General features: G+C 46.7%; 1 protein-coding gene across 2 annotated transcripts in view; it reads left to right on the plus strand.

The window, feature by feature from the left end:
* The window catches only part of WDR7 (WD repeat domain 7), a 300771-nt gene extending 296340 nt beyond the window's left edge, over positions 1–4431 (plus strand). For both annotated transcript variants that reach the window (XM_033087148.1, XM_033087149.1), the window contains one exon: positions 1633–4431. In XM_033087148.1, the coding sequence (XP_032943039.1) occupies positions 1633–1836 (204 nt within the window). In that variant the 3' untranslated portion in view covers positions 1837–4431. The remainder of the gene's footprint in view (positions 1–1632) is intronic.
* The last annotated feature ends 19772 nt before the right edge of the window (positions 4432–24203 follow it).

A 24203-nucleotide genomic window follows, 5' to 3' on the forward strand; every position in this document is an offset into this window, starting at 1 on the left:
TCTCAAATCAAGCTCACCATCATTATTTATATTTAAACTATTTGGAAACCTCCAGAAAGCAATAAGGCATTGACTTTTTATCTTTTATGGAGTTTTTGGAAAATGAAGGAAGGAAAGGAGAAAAGGGAAAGGGAAGGAAGCAAGGGAAGAGGCCTTTGAGGGTGACAGTAAGGTAATGCCTAGCTTTAAATGTTCACTGAACAGTAACAGAAAGAGTTAATGATAACCATACATTTGGTTTTAAAATGTGACCTCGTACACTAGTGATTTTTTTTCACCTCTGTGTTGTGTTCGGCACTATTATTAATGCAGTAAAATCAGTAACATTAGTCATCTTAAAAGGGTTATTACTCAAGATGATTTAAATTGTGAAAATGTCAGTGGAGCCTGCACGCTTCCTGCTAGAGACGCCGTGATTTACGCCCTCTGACACCATCCTGCTGCTGAGAAGGGCCAGAAAAAGGAATAGCTTATATTTTGCACTGATCCAAATGCAGAGCATGATATCAGCAATAACACATCTTAAATGTCCGAGGATTTGCCAAGGTTTCATGTGTCAACCATTTATGTATGTTGGATCGTAATCTGCATGCTTCATACAAATCCCCAGAATCTTACACGTTTAGTTGGAGGTTTCACTGCAGAGCAGAATTGGAAACAAAAATTAGTGCAAAGAAAAACATTACTTCTGAGGCCTCTTTCCTGATTTTCAGTGTGCCTTCCCTGCGATTGGTAATACCACAAAAGACATATATCGCAGAAATGTTAAGTAATATTTAGAATCTTAAGGCTTCGTCAGACTCAGTCCCTTGGACAACAGTTCACAGAGGTAACTGCCATTCAATATTTGGCATTTTGACCTGAATGCATAGTTGTTCATAAGCCATCATTTCCATGTTATTTTCCACTTCTGTGAATGAATTACAAGAACTTAAATTTTAAATCAAATCCAGAAAAGCTACCAAAAAGCAGAAATCACCAACTAATAAAAATGTATTCCCAATAAAGTGTTAAAGTATATTCTCTTTAGCATGGCAGCAAAACAGGGAGCCACAGTGACCAGGTCGACATGGGGTCAATTCTTGTTTTTCCCTTCAAAATAAACTAGAGCTTCCCAGAGACGGAATGTTTTAAAAAGCAGGTGAGGAGGGCAGGTTTTGGGATATGGAGATAAGAGCTAAATTTGGAACTCGGATCCAGTAACCTCTCACTCTGTCCCAAATTTGTCTCCGTGGACTCATCCTTCAGGGGATGCAGTTAGCACTGTTTGTTGAAGAACAAAAAGGCCCACAGTTTGAAATACCTGTGATTTCCAAACAATGTCTGAGTGAACCATTTTATCCCAGGTGCAGTTTAGCTCCCTTCTTTAAGATCGGACTTTCCTGCTGTCAAGTTCTACCCGCAAAGTAAAATTTCTCTGCATGTATGCGTTTACTGTAACAGCGTCAGAACAATTTCAAATACACTGAAAGGAACATTGCAAGGTTAAGAATAAACTCTTAGATGAACGTGAACAAGCATTGTAGAGGAGGAAGTGACCAGAAGTGTGTGTCACTCCAACCACTGTGTGGTGGGGAAAGGGAAGCGAGTCTTGACGTGACACGTGTGCTCTCCTGTCCCTGTGTCCCCCAGATGAATACGTCACTGCTGGGGAGCATCGGCATGCTGAACTCGGCACCTCAGCTGCGCTGCATTAAAACCTACCAGGTGCCCCCGGTGCAGCCCGCCTCCCCCGGCTCCCACAATGCCCTGCGGCTGGCCCGGCTGATCTGGACTTCCAACCGCAACGTCATCCTGATGGCCCACGATGGGAAGGAGCACCGCTTCATGGTCTAATGCTGGCATCTGCCGCCGTGACTGCAGCTCCGCGCTTCAGCTCTCTAGGCAGAGATCCCTCCATCCTTACCTGTGCTGGGTCCTTCCTCAGTGCCTGCCCACTCCCGTGTCCCCCAGGGCGCGGCCAGGTCTGTGTCACTCCTGCATGGTCCTCGGGCAGAGTCCTGCTCGTGCCACCTACCGATTCAGAGGTACGCACACATCGCTCTGCAGGATGTGGCCCTCCTGTCACTGGGTCGCTTTTCCCTGCAGAGAGGGAGGGGAAGCCGGTGGTCCCTTGGGAACACCCCTGTTGCTGGGTGCACCAGAAGCCCGAAAATCAATAAACACTGTGATTGCACTCCCAGCCCAGATCAGCATTTTCCTCAAGTAAACCCCGTCTCCGAAGTACTGCTTGAGCCTGCTCGTTCTGACATTTGGGTTTTGAGGGAATGTGCAGTCCTAATTGTTGAAATTATTTTACTTTGGATTTCCTAAAACATGCTACTGTTTACCAAAAAGATTCTGTGTTTACATGGGTTGTTTGTTTCTTTTTCTGCTGATTGTTTAGGAAATCACTCAATCCAATTTCCTAGGGTATCGCTACTAGTTTCGTTACTAACACCCAACCAATTTGAGACGAATGAGAAAATATACAAAAAGAATGTTCCTCGTGGAGAATTACGGTTTCCCAGACTCCTAGCCTTCTAGAATGCTCCTACCCTGCTTAAGTGACAGTGTGTTTAGTAGTCTAAAATAAAAATCACCACTACTAATGATCTAGTTAATATAATTATCCAGTCGCTGTAACTAATCTCTTAAATGGGCTTTTGTAATAAAGAACCAAGTTTGGAAGCATCACCTATACCTACAAAGAAGACGCGATGTCTACTGCTACAGATCTTTTAAAGAAAGAGCTTACCCCTTTCTTCAGAAACGTTACAGACCTGTAGTTCTCATGCATCCGACCTCTGTCATTTATCATGTGATAGTTACAATTCAGCCTGCAAACTACTACTGAGTAAAGAAAAACTAAGACAGCGTTTCTTTCAAACAAGTATCCTAGAAAATTAGTAAGTATAGCACAAGCATTCAGGAGTACATATATATAAAAATGTGAGTGCTCCATCAGTCTGAGCAAACATTGAAATGAGAGTGTTCATGACACATGGAAGGAAGTCGGCTTTAACTTGGCTGCTTTCTTCGCATGTCAAATTCTGCTGATTCCTGCTCAGAGTAATGGGGGAAAATCCATAAAGTAATGTTTTGTATGAATTGCTCCTAACAAACCTTTATCTGTATATTGTCGGGGACTTGGTTGGTTGGTTGTTGATTGGTTGGTTAGTTGGATAAAAAGGTTTATTAATGTAAAAGTAGAAAATGACTTATGAAATTCAGAGAAAATATGTGACGTTTACAGAGGAACCAAAATGATAATGGGAGCCTTTAATTTAAAAAACATAGATGTCAGAGTTTATGTAATATACAAAAGAGTAGGATCGTAGTCTGGGAACAAATATGTCTGTTATTTTATTGAAACAGACTTTTGAAGAACGTGTTAAGAAATTAAGACCACTAGCACGTCTCTTTCATGTTGATATGAAGTATGTTATTTCTGTTGATGGCAAACCTGCACTATTTCCTGGTTATAGACTTTGGGTGTTCTTTCAAAAGTGAATTTCTGCCACCTGCATGTACATTGTATTTATAAAGATTATATATGTAGTTTCCAGGAAGAAACAAAGAACTACACAGTGTAGACTTTATTTGTTTGCTGAACATGCCATTGTGTTCGGTGTAGATAGAGGAACCTGAGGGAAACAAAAGGTGCACTTGGTTTTTCCAGCGGGCTCCTGAGTCATCTCAATAAGCCAGCACGTGTTTCCTTTATGAACTTAAATGGGGATTAATTTATTCTAGACTACACAGCTGTTTGGGAATGATGAAGTAGAAGTATACCTTAGGGATTTTTTAAAACAAAATGTTCAGTGCATCTGGAGAAAGGTGTGAGACCGATAGGCAGGCCACCACACATGCACTGAGGGATGGCACGTACCGTGGAGAGTTAGAACAGAGCTGTGAGGGCCAGAGGAGCGAAACGCCTGGGCAACCGGCATAGACCAGCCTGTTAACACACTGTCTGCACAGACAGCCAGAATGACTGGCCAGTAGAATATTACGATCCTAAAACTCGGGGGGTAGATGATGGTTAGACACTTAGCTCTAACTGTTAAACCAATATCTGCATTCCTGTTAGCACCAATCTCTGCAGTTGGTTATTTTGACAACTGCAGTCCAGACTTCATCACAGCACTGAGGTAAACTTTGTATTTGTCATCCAGTGTACGCTTTTAGTGTTTTATTAATTTCCTTGGCACTGTATTTGGAGCTGTCCTTGTAAATGTAGAGACATATGTGGCTTCATTGATAACTTCCAAGCAAAAGATGACATGATGTGACACCTGTATGAAAATGTAATGATTGAACTCACTGTGTACAGCGAGTGAATTAAAATGTCTGCCTCTCAAGACATTTCTTGATAATTCCACTTAATAGATCCTATATGTGCTGAATGTTGCTCTGTACATATGTGTGTTAAATAAAACTGAATTGTACCGGAGATTGTTTTTCCCATTACAAACACGTCCACCGTTGAACATTCTCAATTGAAATCCATATGCTCCCTACCCCCACTTTAAGCCTTCTGTTTCCATCTAATTATTCATTTCCCTGGAGAGCTAGCTTCAGGAAAGGCAAACTTGTTCACAAAGGGCAGTAGGACAGTAGAGAAAGGAGTCCCTCTCCTATACCGCCAAAACGTGAGAGAACCTAAGAAACTCTCCTACCAGAAACTCAACAGCACCCTCTCTGGTTTGGGCAAGGGAATTGCCTACGTGTTGTTCTATCCCCACCCTAAGTTGCTCCTAAGTAGACTGTTTGTTCACTGTACCAAATGATATCTTGTCAGATTTGATGACATGAGTTGGCTGCCCCAGGCGGGGGTGCTGGGCTGAGATCATTAGATTCATTTTATTTAATACTCAGTTTGGAGTTGAATTTGAATCTCCTAAGTAAAGGGTATAATTGGTTTTCAGAAAGAGTAACAAAACAGGTCATCGTGGCTCACAGAATGCTATATGTGTACGTAGTGAATGTATTTCTTTTATTTTCAGGTAAGACTAGAACATCTTGAGGTGATTCAATCACCATGTAACAGTATAATTTCCTTTAAGAAACAGATAAACAGTACAGGAGTTGACGGCAGCATCTCTGGCCGTGTCTGGTCAAATGCCCAGTGTCTATCCCAGATACTGTGTTAGCGTCGCCCGATGACTTAAATGGATCCTTGTGGGGAAGACGGGCAGTACCAGTTCTGTATGATTGGTGATCACATGAACTGATCAAATGTGGAAAGGGCGTGACATTAATAGGAAGGTAACGCCAAGCAGTGCTGGGTGAACTTTCACCTTTCACCCCTTCGGCAGACTGACAGAGCTGAATGTGGAAGAAAATCAATACTTTGGAGCCAGGAGGGAAATATTTCCAACCTCTAACTAGAGAATGTATTTTGACAAGGCCAAGATAATCCAAGCTGCACAGGAGAAAGAGAAAAGAAGACTCATTTTTAAAAGCTTGACACTTCAAGGTGTTTTTGTACAATGGTTTAGAGATCGTCAATACATACAAATACCAAAGGTCAAAAAGAAAAGCCAGAAGAATTTCAAAAATTAGATGTTCGGTTCTTTCTGCTGTTTACAAAAAAAAAAAAAAAAAAAAAAAAAGACCATAGAAAGGCTTCTGCTTATAATTGTCGTTTAAAGGAACCGAGCTCACAAATGTGTGCTTTCAGGTTGTCATCCCCTCTTGAATCAAACCTGAAATTTTATGAAGGCAGCACTATGCATAGGGAATGCCTAAAAAGGCGATGGGACTTCTTGTGTCTGTACGTTTTTTTCTTGGTTCCTTCATTTTGTGCTACAGTAGCATCTCAGCATCTTGGTTTTTGATTCGTGTTAATCCTGCCACGATGGCAGACCGCCCTTCATATTTGCCTGAGAAAGGAGTTCATGTACCTTTGGCACTTGAATTGTTTCTAGTTCCCAAGTCCCTTTAAGCAAATTACTTATGAAAGTATTCCAATTAGGGTTCTCTGAAGTGAGAGGCTTATGCATCTCTAAGAAATAGGTAGGAAATTCACTGTACTCTTACCAGTGAGATTAGATCCATTCATTCTGTCGACAGGTACCTCCATCAGAGGGATACAGATTCTTTTCTTTTCTGCAGAGAAGAAAACAGTCAAAAGGTGCCTGTACCTTCCAGCCAAGCGCAGGAGGACAAAGGAATCCTGAGTATGCAAAGCATCTAAGGTAACGCTTTGTCTTCTCATGGACATGTATCATCAGGCTTGCCATAAACATATGCTAATTATATGATGATTAGAATAACTGAAAATATAGCCTTAATTTATGTACTCTCTTTCTCATTAAAAAATTCCATTCTACTGTTTCTGAGAAGATAGATCTGGCTGGAGAGTTTTTAGTTTTATTTGTTGCAAAAAGAGGACACAGCCAGCCAGAACTCCTCCAGTCTACGATTTCCCAGAGAAGGCCAGGTATCTAGCACATGCCTGATTTGTAGGTATCAAGTCACTGTTAAATCCATGAATTCATGAGGTTATGCCTGTAAAATGCTTGCGAGACTGGTACTTAGTAAGCACTCAAGAAAGGGAGCTAATATTTTTAGTAGACATTTACACGTTTCCACTGAGTGTAGATAAACAAGATTGTAAATTACTTATATTCTTTGGAAAACTGTTGCATTTTTGCATTGTTGTATTTTCATCACTACCTAGACTCTAATAATGGGTCTAGACATCTTACCCAACGGGGAGTCTCTGGTTCTACCTGTATTCCCCAGGCTCTTCATCATGTTGCTATGTGTTGCTATCTTCTCACCAAAATTTATAGACACTGAGGAAATTCCAAAAGGGATGGCAGTGGATGGGACTGCTTGATTATGGCTGTTGAAGTTATGACACAAAGGGTTGCTCAAAAAGAAAGTGGTTCACCACATTAAATTTAGGATGTATATTAGCATGAGGGATGTGTTTGACTTGTATGAGTATCTTTCAAATATACATTTGTCAAGATTGAACAAGACTGTAGGCAGGGGATTATAGAGTAGGTTTCATAGAATCACCAAAGCAAAGGAAACTATATGTATAGGTCCTGTTGCCAATATCTTCTTGTTTTGACTAGTGTCAAAATGACACTTCGATTTACCCAAATGTGAAATGTATTGTCTAAAATTTGCCCCACCCAGAGGCACTTTAAGTTTTAGTGAAAATGTATGAATAATTTAAAGATGCTACAGTGTAACTTTTTTTAAAATTTCGTCTACAAGCATTTATTGAATCTCAGCATATGCCAAGCATATGTTCTGTTTTCTTCCTGCTGATGAGGTCACAATCTAGCAAAGGACTAATAACCCTACAGAATAAGTGTTCAAAACAAAGATGAGCAAAGAGAACATATGGAGTGATTAATTCTGATAGGATCATGTCAAGTTAGGCTTCGCAGAGAGGAAGCATTTTGTCTGGTCCTTGAAGAATAGAAATTAATTGGGTGGATGGAGGATATGTTATAAAGTAGGAATTTATGGGAGTCAAAATTATTATGTGATCTGAATGGAAATAAACTACTTCAAACCTACAACCTACGGAGTATTGCTGACGGTCCAGGTAGCTCTTCACTGCAGCTACAGGAAGCAAGACTCCTGGGGTGAAGTGAAGGCAAAACCCTAAAAAAAATAAATAAAAAAGATTAGAGCAAAGCCCTAATAAAAGATTTCTCTGACTTTTACTCATTTTCCAGATTTCATTTCCTTTTTTAAGAAGGTAATTTTTGCTTTAAAAGGCAGTTATGCATCCTCCGTCTCCTGTTTTCTCGTGTGTAGACAGCAGTGTGTTGGGTGCCTGCCATGAGTGCTGCTCAGATTTCCACTCCCCCAACTCCCACCCCAGGACTGAAGCATTTATTCTCCTGGCCGCTGGAACGATTGGTGTCTAATAGCTCTACTGAGCCCTTCCCTGGAGGTTGCTTCACAGCCAGAGAGCTGTCCGACCCAAGGACACGCGCCCTCTCTTGAGACTGACCATGTTCGGTGGTGGGTCAGGGAGGAGGTAGAAAGGGCCAGCCCCTCGCTCCGTTTCAGAACAGCTTTGGCCCGTCCCAGCTCCAGAACTCCCCTTGGGGTTGACTGAAGCCTTCATTGAACTGTATCACAGTTCAACTGCTCCCTGCACCCGGCCCTGCTTCCTCCACTTTCCTACAGTGTTGGTCCTGAGGACACTTCCATAAACTTCCTATCTGCAGACTTCTGTCTCATAGCCCGCATCCCCCAGAACCCAGCCTATGGCCCTTGGTACCAGGAGTGGTCCAAGAAAACAGGATCTACAATGGAATTTCGGAGCTGGGTCACCACAGAGCTACTGGCTACGAGGATCCTATCACTGGCAGTAGGTGATCTTTCTTGGGTAGCCTCTGGCGTACTGGGGCCATGCAATTGTTAACTTTCAATGATGCTAAACATTTGACGATGAACTTAGGATGACGTGCTGATGGAAGAGGGTGCACTGGAGAGTGCAACGTGCCGGGTGTTTGAGAAGTAAGGAAAGATAGAAATCACAAGGACAGTGGATTTGGGCGGCTGTTGCTGGGCACACGGGAAAAAGATGATGGAAAGCTGAGGGTAATCAATCCCTAAAGACTAACTGAAAGCCAGAGAGTCCTTGACAGCACTTAAGGAGAGCCTCATCTCCTGCAGCCAAACAGGAGCTGAGCATCAGGCCTGGACTTGTGTTGTGAAGAGAGCTCCAGAGGAGGCTGCGGTCTTAGCCTCCAGCGGTCTCCCAAGACCAGGCACTGGGTGGTTGGACGTTGAGTACTGCTTCAGGAATTGCCTGGGCTGTAAAGAGTCACTTTTCTCAAGGCCCTACCTCTGTCCTGAAGGCAGCTGCATCCAATGGCTGGTCATGGGTCTACAGAGTCAACCCTCCTGACCTTAATTTGGGACATCTCTGCAGGGCCACCCCAACTTCTCCCTCGGCCCATTTTCTCTTCCCTCATGTAGTGTTGACCCCAGGAAATCTCAGTCTCTGAGGCTCCATTCCAGAAAATGAACCCACCTGGGTTCAAATCTCACTCTGCCACTGATTAGCTAAATAACTCTCCTTGAGCCCCAGTTACTTAAATCTCCTTGTGCCCCAGTTTTACTCATCTGTGAAATGGAATTAGTGATCATACCCACCTCATGGTCCTGTTACAAGAATTAAAATGGAAAGAAGGCACTTAGAACGGTATCTGTCACTTAGTGACAAATATTCAATAAATCTTAACTATTATTATCTTAAGGTATAAATATGAGATTTTTCAGGTCTTCTACTTCACTTCCTGCTGCTGCATCACAGGGAAATATGCTTTTTCTTTCATTGTTTTCCTGTGTTTTATTCCTCTCTTCAAACCAGATCAAAGGATTCCCTTTTAAAAAGTGAGGCAGAAAGTGGAAGGGAACTGACATTTCTGAGTACTTTTCTTGGTGCCAGACACTAGAGTAGCTGCATTCATTATTCTGCTTAATTCTTAATCGTCCAAAAAGCCCTGAATTATTATCTCCCTTTCACAGATGAACAAATTGCAGGTCACATAAGATGAATGGCCAAGATCACAGCTAATAAAAGGCGTATCTAGTATTTAAATCCTAAACTGTGTCGTCAAGGCCCAGCTTTCTCTGTTCTTCCAGGGTTCCTCAAATGACGAGATGAGGAGGCAGAAGTCAGCAGGCTGGCCAGCTCTTCTCTTTTAGAAGCTGAAGGAAATGGGATCAAACAGAAAAGGGTTTGAGGTCATTTAAGTCCTTAAAGCCATTGGTTGTTTTTTTTTTCCCTTTGTATTTATGGCCATTGTGCCAAATTTTAAAAACACAGGACTTATGGTGATTCTCTGTTGCGAGTAATAGGACTGTTTTACCATGAAATGATTGAGTTAAAAGATGTGAGCTTTCAAATGAGCTACATTTATGGAGTGATTTTATTATTACCCAGGAATCAGTGTTTTCCTTTGTGCAATGGATATCTTTGGCAAAATAGAATTTGATCTACAAAAGTGGGCCCTCATTTTCATTGATTATTCGGTAGCATTTGGTGCTGCCAGCCAATTCTCCTTGACCTCCCCTCTCTCCCTGCCTTCCTGGGGCCACATCTTTCTGACCTCTTCTCCTGGTTGGTTTTGCTGGGATTTCTTCTTTCTTAGGATACTCTTCTCCAGAGAGGTGTTTTCTAACAAGTTGAGAATCACTGATATATATATATATATATATATATATATATATATATATATATATATATATATATATATATATATAACACACTTCAGACACTTTTAAGATTTTAAATATGGAATCAAAAATCAAACTTTTAGGACACACCTCCCAGGTGACTTGAACTCCCATCCAGATAGAGAAACATAAAACTTAGTTGTTCCACGTGCCAACATTGGCCAAAAAGGAGGTTCTCCCAAGACAGGGGCCACTCTCTGTACTATCCCGTATTGGATTTTCATACCTTAGGTTCCCACACCCCTGAGGATCTCATTCCAGGAAAGATGGGAATATATCAGAATTTTCTGGAGCAAACCAGAACACACCACCATAGCCACATCCCTTAGCCTGAAATTTTGCTCTGGAGCATGTGTCCGGCTCTGATTCTGTGATGTACAAATCTTAGGTTTCTTTCCTAATGAGTCAAGGGGTCCTCTTAGAGGGCCCCCATGTGTTTTGCCTGTCCCTTTATTGCCCAAATATCTGCTCCTGTATCACCTGCTTCCTCCCTACCACCTCACACTTAGCTTTCTTCATGTTGTTTCCAGACCTTTTAGAGGAAGGGAGCGGATGAGGCTTCCAGAAGGCCAGCTGCAAGTGATAACTGCAATTTACCATTCAGTTTGGTTCTAAATGCCATAACAGCTGGAGCAGAGGTGAATTAAATAGTCCCAATTGTCTGATGCGAGGAAGACCAATGTCCTATCCTTATATTCTGAATGGAATATATTTTCCTCGATGCTTAAATAAAAGAATTTGAAGGGAGAAATAACATTTATTGGGGCTCTGTTAGGCATTTTATATATGTGATTTCATTTGAGCCTCTCAAAAATCCTGTGAGTTCGTCTACATTCTGTAGCTTAGAAAACGGATACACTGACAGGTTAAGTACCTGGCCTAAGGTCACACAGCTAGTTAGAGGGGGGAGCTAGGATTCAAATCCAAAGAGCTCTTTCCTCTCCATCGACAGATGGTACCTTCAAGGCCAGTTACATAGCAGCTGAAGAGACATGCTTCATTCTCATATTGACCTCAATAAAAAGCCAAGGACCTCAAAATTCAATCTTCATTTATTTATTCCGCAATGACTCATTGAATGCCTATTATTTTCCAGGCATTTCTAGAGAAGGCTAAATTAATACAGCCTGGGCACTCACATCACATCTGTATCTCGAACGCTCTCTAGCTAATGCAGTGTATTTTGTGAAGCCCATTACACATATTGTGCACACACACGCACACACACACACCCTTATGATGGTCTAACTTAGAGCAATTCTTGATGCTCAAGCTCAGCCAGTGTCCCCATAGGTGACCCAGGCACTGGATTCTGGGTACCTTCCCCTGGCTGACCAGGACTCCGCTTTGTGAAGTGCTTCGGGCTGTGCTTCGCTGCATCCGGGCTGCCCAAGCCCCAGACATCCCTGGCTTCATTGCTTTTCCTCTTCCAGCCTTTGTCTCCAGAGTCTTCATTTTCCAGGAAGGAAAAGACAAAGGAAATAAATATTGGGCCTTGGAAATGTGTTCTTTGACTGTAGAATGATGAGACTGGTGGAACATTAAGACAAACAATGCATTTGAATATATACGTTCTGGTAGAGTTGGTTGAAAATTAAACTCATTTATTCACTTGGGAAATAGTTATTGAATGTCTACCATGTGCCAGGCAGTGAGCTAGGTGTTGGGATCTGGGGGGGGTGGGGGAGTGAATGAAACAACCGTGATATTTGCCATTCTAGGGCTTCCATTCTAGTGGGGTGGGACAGGAACCATGGGGATGGGAGGATAAATCAACCACAAACCATAATATGGGCTATGAAACTAAAAAGGAGAGGACTGAGACCTACTAACCCAGGGATGGGGCGTAAAGTCAACCGCAGGTCTCTGAAGGAAGGGAAGGAGCAGATATCTGAGGAGGAGTCGGGAGGGGGAAGACCTCCTAGCACAGGAAACAGCACATGTGAAGTCCCTGAGGCAGAAGGGCCTGTGAGCCAGGCCTGCTGTCACAGGACCAGAGAGTCCCGATTCAGGAGTCACATAGGCTGTAGTCAGGGTGTTTAAGTGGAATCAAAAGCTATTTAAAAGTTGTAAGTTGTAAGGTGTGATATGACTTAGCTTGGAAAACTCAGCTGCCATGTGGAGAATGGATTGGGGATGGGTTAGAGGGAGTGGCAAAACAAAAACAGGGTGTATCATCTATTTTGTATTACCACAGACTTAGTGGTATAAAACCAAACACATTTATGATCTTAGTTTCTGAGGGCCAGGTGTCCAGGCATGGTTCAGCTGGGAGCCTCTGCCTCAGGTCTGTCACAGGCAGTGATCCAGGTGTTACATGGCTAAGGCCGTGGTCTCATCTGAGCCTTGTGTGGGGAGGAATTCACCTCTCATGTAGTTGTTGACAGAAATCAGTTCCTTCTGGTTGTAGGACTGAGGGCCTCGCTTTCTTACTGGCTGTCACTGGAGGCTGTTGCAGGTTGTTTGCTGGAGCCGCCCTCAGCTCCCACGGGTTTCCCACAGTTCTTTGCCACGTGGGCTTCCCACACAGCCACAGCACACAGATGGAGGCACTATGGCTAGATCTGGAAGGATGAATAGAAGCTGCCTAGGATGGAAGAACATTCAGTCAAAGGGGAGAGTGTGAATGAAGGCACTGAGGTGTGAAAGTGGTTGATGTTTTCAAGGAATGGCAAGTATAGCCAGTTGCTTACCCAAGAACCATTTCCTCTTTCCTCTCTGGTAATTCGTCCGGATCTGGTTCTGTTCTTCACACCACAGGACCATGTTCTCAGGGTGGAATCCTCATCAGTGCTGGGGTTTGAAGTTTGATTAATTGAAGCCATAATCTAATTCAGTTCCTAGTGATGGTTAGGACACGCGGCCCTGAATGCCATTCTGGCCAATGAGGTATGAGCGGAAGTTTGGGTAGGGGGTGCTTTGGGGAAAGGTTTTCCTCCCCGATAAAGAGATCCTCAGTAGAAATTTCTATCTATGATCCTAGCTGGGGGCGTACGTGATACCTGGGGCCATGCGAGCCCTCTCGAGCCCACACGGAACCCACTAAGGTCCAAGCCAACCCACTGGGGTTTGCAGAGCAGAGAGATGGAGAGGACTGAAGTCTTTGGCGACACCATTGGGCTCCTAGAGTAGCCAACTCCTTGTTATATAATAACATCGACGTCCCCATTGGTTAAGCCACTTGTAGCCAAAGCTTGAAAACAGACTGTACGTGGTCCAATGACATGGCAGGAAATAATGTCTGGCCCGTGAGCTGAGGCCAGCGTGACACTCTTCACGGCCACTGCCAAGGCGTTTGGCTTTCTCTTGTGAGATCTGAGATCTCAATGACTTCAGGGGAGGAGACGATCCTGTTTCTTGACTGATCCTGGTGGCAGGGTGAAGAAAAAACGTAGAAATGGAGAAAATTGTGACAGGAAAACCTGGACGGAGATAGCTGCAAATCCATTCAAGAGATTCCGAGAACTGAAACTATAGCGGGTGCAGTGGACGCCGAGAGGAAGTGCTGAGCGCTGTAGCGGAGGCAGAAGCTGGGGGATTTAACTGGCTTAAATGTCAGGAATAAGGGCGAGGCGTGAGTTTCTTCAGTGGTACAAACAGGTCGCTGACTGTGTCTGCCAGCCCAGACCACTCACCATTCTTAGAAAAATACCATTCATATCACACCCCAATCCTTTTTTTTTTTCTTTTTTGTATTTTGGATTATTTCTAGAAGGCGTCAGTGCTTTCGTTCCTCTGGTTCTCTCCCTTGTGGGAGCCTTGCACCGTGAAGTCCCATTCCCATAATCCCACATAATAACATTGCTGCTATGGGGAGGTCACGTTCAATTTGTAACATTTCGACTTGCAGCACCTTGATCAGGAACATAAGCCCCAGGAGTGAGAACCACCTACAAAAACTGTATTCTGGTGACCCTTCAAACCCTTATCCCACACTGCAACCCACTGGGGAACGGGGAAGCTGAATTGCTTCCAATATATTGATTAAAAACTTGGCCAAACAATATAAAGCTACAATCTCACATTGGATCTGTTTTTTTCAAGACAAAGGCTAAGCTTCCTTGCCGGCTCAGAAATGCACTTACAACAACGCTTGTTGTATGTTTCACTTCCCAGCATTTATATTTCTTTATAAAATACAGTGTTACATAACAAAGGGGGAGGACTCAGTATAAAAGGGTAATACTTTCTTCATACTGAAAACCTGCTTGGAGTGATTTGGCTGTTCTGCTAGCAGCTTTCATACATGTCATCTCATTGGTAGCAACATCTTGAGTTAAGCTGAATTGTCCCTGCTTGATGATGGGGAAAGGAACTCCAGCAGGTTAAGTCACTTACCCCCAGTATCCAGGGTCTTGCTACATTCTCAGTGAGCTCTGCCGAGTGATAAAAAGCATAAATGAAGGAAGGAGTGGACAGCTAGTTAATGGCAGAGCTGGGAGTCCACCTGGCCCAGGTGTTCTCGCCTGTATGGTTTGGTGAGCTGTGGGACAGGAGAGCTGTGATCTCCCGTAACTCACTATCTCATAGCAGAAGCTGGACCAGAAGAGTTGGCCTCTACCCAACATCGACCCACATGAGGAAGAGGAGCAGAGACTGACGGGACACTTAGGTTCTCTGGTAATGCAGGAAATGACCAGAAAAAGTGCCACTGACAGTGCACAGAAGGGGAAGAGATGCCTGTAAAGAACCTGAGCCTTGACAGCCCAGCAAGCCCTGCTGCCCTGTCAGTGGTCTGAGGGCACCAGGCTTCCGCACTGACCTGTGACTGCTCGGCTCTGAAACATCACAGTTGATTGAGTATAAAACTGAATACGGCAGACTGCAGTGCCACAGCTTCTGTGGGCGTGCGTCATTCAAGGGAAACATGTACCATTCAAGGGTAACGCAGGGTAGGCCTAGAAGACAGCCAGGCACCAGGAATGTGTGTTCACATGGACTGACTTTGCAAACTTCAAAGCAAAAATTCATTCAGAAGCAAAAGGCAGCATCTTTGTTTCATGTGTGTGACCTGGCCCAGAGCTGCCTCAGGTAAACTGCCACATGAGAAGGCGTGGGAGCTGTTGACATGGTGATAAACCTCTCCATCGAGCCAGGACCTTGGAATTCCATCCCCTGTCCAGGGTGGGAATAGGGGAAAATTTTCCCCCAGGTAGTTTTGCTAAATCGCAGGTCGACCAATGAGCGAGAGCAGAGGGATCAGAAAACTCCAGCCTGTCTCATTGCTGCGTACAGCGCTCAAGCGCTCGGGATGGATTTTACAGGTCGACACTTGCAATCAATTTGATGATGGGGTATGCTAATTTTGAACCCCAGTTAAGTGAAATGTATCCCTCCCCAAAAAGGAATTCCAGCCTTTTCAGTAGTAGACCTGTATTACAAAAAAAAAAAAAAAAAAAAAAAAATTGTATTCAACTATTACCATCTTATTTAGAATCTCATCACTAAAAAAAATGTATGGAAATTCATTGTCCTGTCTATGGAAGACAGGACAGTGGGAATAATAAAACTGACCTTGGAACTGTTGTGAGGATTCAATGAAATGTTCGTAAATGACTTCATCCAGTGCCCAGCACACAGTAGGTACTCAAACAGCTTGTGCACTGGTGTTCTTAATTTTTTGTAATATCCACACACTCATCTGTTTCTGTTAGCAGCAGTATCTCAGATCTCACAGACAAACACATGTGATTCCATCCCATACTACAAGGGCCCTTCAGAGCAGAAGGCCTTTGAGGAATGGCAGGGTGATTTGGTTCTATCTGTTATCTGCTACAATTTTAGCGTTTGGAAATTCGTTAAGTATTCAATTTGATGAATCCCAAATGCATGCACCATGAAAAACAATTAGCATTAATAGTGTAAAAGAAGGAGATCAATAAATAGATTCATTTTTAAACTGTAATAATTTATTTGCTTCCTGACTTTTGGGAAATACTGCATCTTCGGATGACACGGCGACCATTAAATAGCCACACCACAATGATTTGTGAAAGGGGGTTGAGGTGCAGTCCTCAGATCCTGCTCTCGAGTTCGCAGCACCCACACCCAAGCAGCAACAAGAGAGCAGCCTTATTTTAGGAGACAATGCCACTGGACAGAAAGTGCATCAGGCATTTCCCATCCTTCCTCACTTCCCGAATGCAACACAGCAGATGGTAAAAATTAAGGACACCAGTGCACCAAAGACAGCGAGGAAAAATCTGGCATTCATCAGACAATGAGCAGAGAGAAGGAAGAAAGAAGTATTTGAAGATGAGCTGGTGAGGCGCTAAGATGCAACACGTGCTGCTGCAGTGTCTGTCTACCCAGGAGCAGGAAGGCTCAGAAAAGGATGTCTGGGTGAAGAAGCAGGAGGTAATTCTAGACTGAGGAAGGAGGAAAGGGACAAATGAAATGAGAGTTCTTAGGCGTGGAGAGGAAGGAGGGCAATTGCGATAGTCAGTCATTCCCTCGTCACTCACTGGTGGAGCAGAGGGCTGCCACCCTCATCCTTGCTCACAATTGCAGATGAAAGACAGTGACCTCGCCCTGCCTGTACCTGAGGAGCTGGAGCAGGCGTTCAGAGCTGAAGGAGGGAGGGTTTGCTTAGTGAAAAGGGGCAGTGGGCTTGAAAGGAGGAGCGCAGCGCTGCACTTTTGCAGCCCCATGTGGAATGTCATGAGGGACGGCAGTGGGGGACAAACGTGTGGGTTCTCTGCCGGAGAGGACAGGCTAGGACTTAGCCGTATGGACAGACAGACGCACAGCCCCCGATGCCCGAAGGCCACTGCCCGAGTGCTGGGCTGAGCGGGCAGCATGGCTGACAGCAGCCTGGTGTGGCAGTGACTGCAGGGGACCCCGTGGCCAGCAGCACCCGCCCCAGCCGCGGGGGGGAGGGCGGGGAGGGGCCGCACAGATTACATTTTAAGGTGATAGTCATCTTTGACCTTTGAGACCTCCAGGGCCACTGGTCATCCATCTTAGAGCCGCTGACCAGCAACCTCTGGGCTATTTTTATGGCCCGCAAACATCACCCATTGATTGAATTGACTGAAAACTGCATCTGGTCCTCGGGGGGCAGGACATGGCCTAACGGCCCAATGTACGGCTTCGTTTTCTGTTATTGTCTTCTCCCCTGTTCTCTCTTCTCCCGTTTCCCCCACTCCCCACTGACATGTGCGTGGAAACACAGCACACACAGAGACACACACATACCAGACACACACACACGCAGAGACACACCACAGCAGATTTCCTGGCATGGTCCTCATTTCCTGTCAGAAGTTGAAGGGAGTCTCAGAGGAATTCAGTTGAGAAAAGCAGAGGTATGTTTAGTTCAAGTACACACACACGCACACACACACACACACACATCCACAAACATACACAATCAGGAGCTTGAAAGATAAAAACAAACATAGCTGGAAGAAAAAGCATGTCCGGTGATTCTGCAACGCGTCACCTTGGCTAAGCTGAATAGTGTTTCCCATGATTCCCTTTCCTGTGTCTTTAGGGTGAAATCTGTGTGGGATGCACGGGCAGGAAGGGAAGCAGTAGCTGTGTTTATTCTGGAAGGTCGATGCAGGCACCTGGACGGCTCTCTCCTCTATAAAAAGAGGATAATAATATACGCACCAAAAGACTCTGTAGATTCACAGGGTGATGGTGATGTGACAGTTTTTGTAAGTCAAGTGTCCTCTGAATGTAAGGTGTTCACTGTTGGAATGGTGGCCCCTGAGGGCAGGGCTTTTGTCTGGTTCACTGTCCAATCCTGAGCAGCCAGGTGCAGGGTGCTTGCTCAGGAAATGGGCCCTGAATGCGGAGTGAATAACCCCTGCACTGCCGCAGGGTCTGGTGAGCTGGACTGGGCCCTGACGTCTTCAGCAGTGAAAGTCGATAAGATTGATTCATCTGTGACCCTTTGACCCCTGCAGCAGGGCTGTCACTGGGAGGTCGGTCTCAAACTGGGATGTGCACGAATCCGCCTGACGCTTGTCAGAAACCCCAATTCCCGGCCACACTGGAGGGGGCCATGGGGTGGGCCTGGGAGGCCCCGCAACCTGCATTTGGACAGGTTCCCCCTTGTAAGATGACTCAGTTACACTGCCCCCCAGAGTGTCACTACTCCTGGGGGAACAGAGGTCCTTGGCCTGGGAGCCCCTGTTAGAGCAATGGGCGGCTTCCCAGCTCGGCCCTCCAGCTGTGGCTGGGGGGCTGCAGGAGGATGTACCCTCCATGTCCAGGGGCATCCGCTCGTGCCCAGGATCAGGTGGCCCCTGCAGCAGGCTCAGCCACCCCCACTCCTCCCAAAGGGCCAGTGGGCGCCAGTGTAGAGACCACTGCCCCCTCCCCCTCCCTGTGTCCCCAGGGCCCAGTAACCAGCACCAGCCACCCCTCTGTGAGGCTTTCCCATGCCCTGGATTTGCTTTCTGATTTGCTTTGTTTATTGTCTTGGTTTGGAGAAAACAGCTGAAGGCGGCACCAGGGGTTGGGAGCACGGGCTCCACTGTTGGAGGCCACAAAGAGAGGGGCCTGAGTCAGAGACCCTCAGACACAAGCTGGGTCCTAGTGTCTCTGTTGACAAGCTCTGTTGTCATTTCCTGATCGTGTTTGGAGAGCGGCCTTTCCTTGGGCCTAGGAAGTCTTCAGTAAATTCTGGTTTTAAACAAAGCATGATTCTGGAAATTTGTAAGTGATGTCAAGCTCCCCCAGAGCCCCACTTATATGTAAAATCCTCACTGCAGCCGAGAAGCCACCTCAGAAGCCACCTTGGACAGATGCTAACATGTCCCCGTGACTCAGACAGGCCCCAGAGCCTCTCCTGAGCCCCTTAGTTCTGCTGCTTATGCAGGAACCCACTGGCTCCACAGAAACACAGCACTGATATAACCTCAATTTAAGACCCTACTAATTTTTTTTTTTCTTTTTCTATCCAAAAGTCCTCATTAAGCTCATTGGTTCTTAATCGCTTCATTTGCAACTGTTTTGCCCCAAGACTTACCCAGGGCACCAGCACAACTGTCTGTGGCTCCCCACTAGTGGCTAGAGATAGTCCCTAGATAGTCCCTATCTTGACACAGGACATCCACGCTGCACCTGGGCTGGCGGGAGATGAGCGGAGGGGTGGAGACTTCTCAGGGAGTCAGAGATGGAGCAACCTGAAAAGCTGCCCTGGGCTGCAGACTGGAGCTCCTCGAGTGGGCACAGGTGCAGAGACACAGGCGCTGCTTGCAGGGCTATCTCTGTCCCTCTCCCAGGCTTTCCTCTTTGGCACACCCTTTTCTGCATGAAACTGCTCCATTTACAATGATACACTTCTCTTCTGTCCTGACCTTCTACTTTATAATGTTCTTTACTCATAGACAATGTTTCCAGGCATTCCTGAAGCTTTGCAAAATACATTGGATAGAAAAGAGGCGTCTTGGTTGGGTTGGGCAGTTGCCCTGGTCACTCTGATTTCTGTCATCGTCTACATGGCAGTATGGACGGGGTTCACAGTGTGGCTTTGGTCCTGATCCGGGGGAGCGGCGTGGGGCTGGGGTTCCAGTAAGAAAATTCTTCCTGCTTCTGAACCACACTCAATCCCCTCTCTGTGTCCACAGAGAAACATGCAAAGGGCAGCATCCTGGCTCTCGGACCTCCTGCCCTCCGGGTTAGGACTTCTAGCTCCGTGCCATGACCTTGGCACCTAAAGCTGGAGGCATGGAGACCGGTGGAGACAGGTTCACAGGCAGCTCAGCCATGGAGGTAGGAGACAGCAAGCAAAGCCTGTGTCCCGAAGCACAAGGAACCCAGGACGGGACAGACGCTGGGTTCGTACAGGTGGGCTGGACAGGTGGGCCAACAAAGCACCGTTAGACGTCCCCAGTCGGGGCAGGCGTTCCATGGGGGCCACGAGGGCAGCCCTCTGGGCCCCATGGTGTGATTAGGATTTTGGAGGGAGAGATGGTTCAGGAGGGCATCCACGCACATCCTGCCAGTCCCAGGTGGGAAGGGCACCCTTGTCCTGCCTGTGAGAGGTGGGCAGAGTTTAGGTTCTGGCAACAGAGAAAGCACCTCAGTGGAAACCCAGAAAAGTTAAAGCAGATGAAATCTCCTAAATTAAACCTGAGGGTGGCCGAACCCTAAAGGACTCTAGGGATCGTCGTAAGCATCAAAAACCAAGGCCCACGGTGTCTCATCCACCAGGACACAGCTGCCGGGTGGCCTAGGGGCTCTTTCTCCTCCGGGTTCTTGGCTCTATCAGCCCAGATGCTCACTTTACATGACAAATGGCTTGTAATGACCTCTTAACTATCTTGATATTAAGTTTATAGATAATATAGCTTCCCTATATACATAATAAAAAATCAATGTAATGCCCTCCACGTAATATAAGGGAGAAATAAAAGGAAAGTGATTCATAATGAAGTGGCTCGATACGTAAATACTCAGGCCCAGCTACATTCAAAGACAATCACCGCGAATGCCACTGCCACACGTGTAGATGGAGAGAAGTATGTTGTATTGGTGACTTCAATACCTTACGCATTGCTGCTATCGATTATGTGATTTTCCGAAATGGTCTACATTGCTTGGTAAAGTTGCAGCCAAGACAGAGTCCAATCTCCCTTCTTTAGAAAAATTTTAGCCCAAGTTCTCTAGAAAGCAGTATGAGGCAGGGATAAAGCAGTGGTGCTGTCTGCAGGAGGGACAGTCTCAGGACAGCCACAGGGAAGGGAAGGGAAGAAGATGTGTGAAAGGCGCAAAGCCGCACAGGACGATTCCTTCCTGGGCAACCGCCTCCTTCGGGCACACTGCCAGGTGAGTGAGTGTGCTGTTATGGAGGACGTTTTCGGACAGACCAGCTGGAGAAGTCACACTTCAGGACAGTCCACCAGAAGGAAGGGGGCAGGGATCCTCGGGCCCCTTGCCTGAAGCTGGTTCCAACCAAGGCGTTAACTCTCCTGCCTTCCTGGGCGATGGCAGCTGCTCCCAGAGGCACCCGCTCAGAAGTGGTGGCCTTTGATCTGGCTCTGGAAGCAACAGGACTCTCCAGAGACTGGGGGTGTCGGGGCTGGCTGGCCTCAGGTGGTGGCACCCTGAAACCTGGCAGAGACCAGGTGCAGCAGGATGCCACCATCCAGGGCCTGGCAGGCAGGTGCAGCCAAGAGACCGTGAGGAGGTGGACCCCCTGCGTCTGACACGACGACGTAGTGGTTGCATTCCTGGGAGACTCAGTATATGTTAATGAAAACCTTTACAAATTGTTTTGGGTTTATGTATTTTTAAAAAGAGTTGTGTTTCAGGCTCAGAGCATTATGAAGTCACTTTCCAACCTACTTAAATGTTTAGTGAAGCATTTCAGAGTCACTGGAACACAGGACAAGTATTTGTGGGTTGGGACTATCCCTTAGATGATAGGAGAATTATAGATAAGAACACAGGGGCCAGAGAAGTTCACACACCCAGCGAGTGGCAGACCTGCGGTCTGGATGTGGAGGTTACACTCAGCTCCAGCAGCCCCAGCCCGGCTCCACTAACGCCAGTCGTCTTGCCCACCAGTCACGTGACAATCAAAGTACTCCCCAAAAGTCCCCGCTCTCTCCCCTGGGAGCCGTGTGTTCTCCACACACCTATTGTTCCCTTTATGAATACAGCCTGCTCCGTCACTGCTCTGAGCTCAGGATTCCTAGCCCCAGGCAGGATCAGGGACAACAGGGGCCTGGAGAAAAGGAGGCGTGAAGGAAGAAGTGTTTGGAGCATCCTAGTGAAATCCATTTCATTATAGATGCAAGACAGGCTGGGCCTTTGGCCAAAGTGATCCCTGAAGATTTTCAGGAGGTGTAACTGTCATCACCCAGATTCTGCTGGGGCACCAGAAAAAATTGAAAACAGAGAAACCCCAAACCCAAAGCAAACCAACCTTCTCTTTTTGTCTTCTTACAACTCAATTGTTGCTCTTTGTGACCAAAGCCAGCGGGCTGTCACGAGGCCCTGGAGCCCCTGGCGTGCCAGTTGGATCCCATCTGAACCTCAGTTCCCAGGGTGGCTTTGAAACAGCCGCTGCCAGAAATGTCTGGTGACTGTGGGAGTGCAGCGCCCGAGGGGTGGTTTCTCTCCGCAGAGCTTCGAAGAGGCATCTGTCCTGGGAAATCTAGCTCCCAGGCTCCTGGCGGGTGGTCTCAGATCTGCCACGCCACCAGGCACAAGCGCCCAGGCCAGTGTGTGGTGGGGGCGAGATGAGCTCTGGAATTCCAATAGCTGACTCTGGCCCCTGGTGGAGAGGAGCCCAGCTTTGTTCTGGGGCCAAAGCTGCTTTTCGTTTTCTCCACCAGCCACGATGACATCTGAGCCTGTCACCCTCTCACCCATGTGATAAATAAAACAATAATAATGACAATGGCTAACCCTCATCTGACACCTACTATGTCCTGGATACTCTTCTAAGCACTTTATGTATATTAACCCTGGCAACCACCCAGTGAGGTGTGTGCTTTCATCAGCAGCTACCCCCATTTCACAGATGGGGAAACTAAGGCACAAGGCATTCAAATGATTTGCCCAGGATCATGCCACCCGCTAAGTTGCTCCTGGGCATATGTTTCTGACCATTGCCCTTCACTGCCCCTCTGCTGCAGTCCAGGGCTCCACACAGGGCTCTGCTTCTGCCTGGCTGCCAGCTCCCCTGCCACATAGAGCAGGCTACCCCCAATCAGGCAGCGGCGGCCCAGGATCTGCGATCACAGCCCTTTTTGAGTTGAGACCCCTGTCAGGGAATGTGGCCTGCATGCTGCCTCTCCATGCGACCTTCCTGGGGCAGACATTGCCACTGTATCCCCAGCTCCCTCTCTCTCTCTCTCTCTCTCTCTCTCTCTCTCTCTCTCTCTCTCTCTCGCTCTAGCCAGCTTGGGTCCCAGGAGTTGGGGGGATTTCAAAGGAGGCCAGCACACACCTGATTCCTGTCACCACTTTTTTCCTCAGGCAGACTCTTCTTTCTGTCCCACTCTGGACCTTTGGGCCTCCTGACCTCCCTTGTCCCTCATCTCACTCCTGCCTAGAGGGGCCGTGGCACCTGCTCCTCTTCCTCCTTTGGGCTCTGAGCCTTCATGATGCTCCAACTCTGTCGCCCTGGCCCTGGGAGAACGGACTTGCTGGCCTGGAATTTCCTGGGTACTAGACATGCAAGGTGGGAGTTAAGGTGGTGAATGGCGTGTAGCTAAAACCGTACTGGTTCTCTTATGAAGATGAGCTGCTGTTGTCATGCCAACTCATGCAATACGGTAGAACAGGAAACAAACAGAAAAAAAGAGAAGAGAAACAAAAACCAATATAAGGTGGATTTCCATTTGGAATCAGATAGGTCCCTGTGTATCTGCACCTGAAATTCTGGAGTCAAAGGAATTTCAGGCCCGGTGGGTGGACCCTGAGCCCTCCTTTCCTGCTCAAGCTGCGGGGACTCCAGGTGCGCAAGGGCCCCTCGAGAGCTGGCTCAGGCCCAGGCTGAGCTGGGTGTCAGCACAGATGACTGTTCCCAGCCCCTGCAGCCCAGGAGCCAGAGCGCCCAGCAGGCCCTTTGTCATCCAAGAGCCAATGTACACTCTCCAGTGGGCACAGCAGGCCGCCACAGGCCTCGGCCCGAGCGGGGGATTACGGGATAGGCCTCTGCGGCAGATGGTAGCGCTTACAGCTAAACTGCACTCGGGTGCTTTGAACATCTTGAAAAGATTTCCTTAGAAGTTAAACTTGGCTTGGGAGCGACAATATGGTTCAGTCTGTGGCTTTGAAAAGGCCTCGGGGTGGGGTGAGGGGTGCCTGTTTCATGTTCCCGGCCTTGGTTTGGCTCTTGTTCACGGAGTCCTGTGTTTCACGTGTCCTGTGGCCGCAGCAGCTCCTAAATGTCGGCTCCATTGTTTGGGAGTCGCCTGTGCTGCCAGAAAGGCCATGCTGTCTGTACAGAGCCATGCTGAGGCGGGGAGGGCGGGGGGGCACGTTTAGATGCCCCAGGGGCAGCTGGACGGACCCACACCCTC

The sequence above is a fragment of the Rhinolophus ferrumequinum genome, chromosome 19 (assembly GCF_004115265.2).
Source record: "Rhinolophus ferrumequinum isolate MPI-CBG mRhiFer1 chromosome 19, mRhiFer1_v1.p, whole genome shotgun sequence".
Classification (NCBI taxonomy): Eukaryota; Metazoa; Chordata; class Mammalia; order Chiroptera; family Rhinolophidae; genus Rhinolophus; species Rhinolophus ferrumequinum.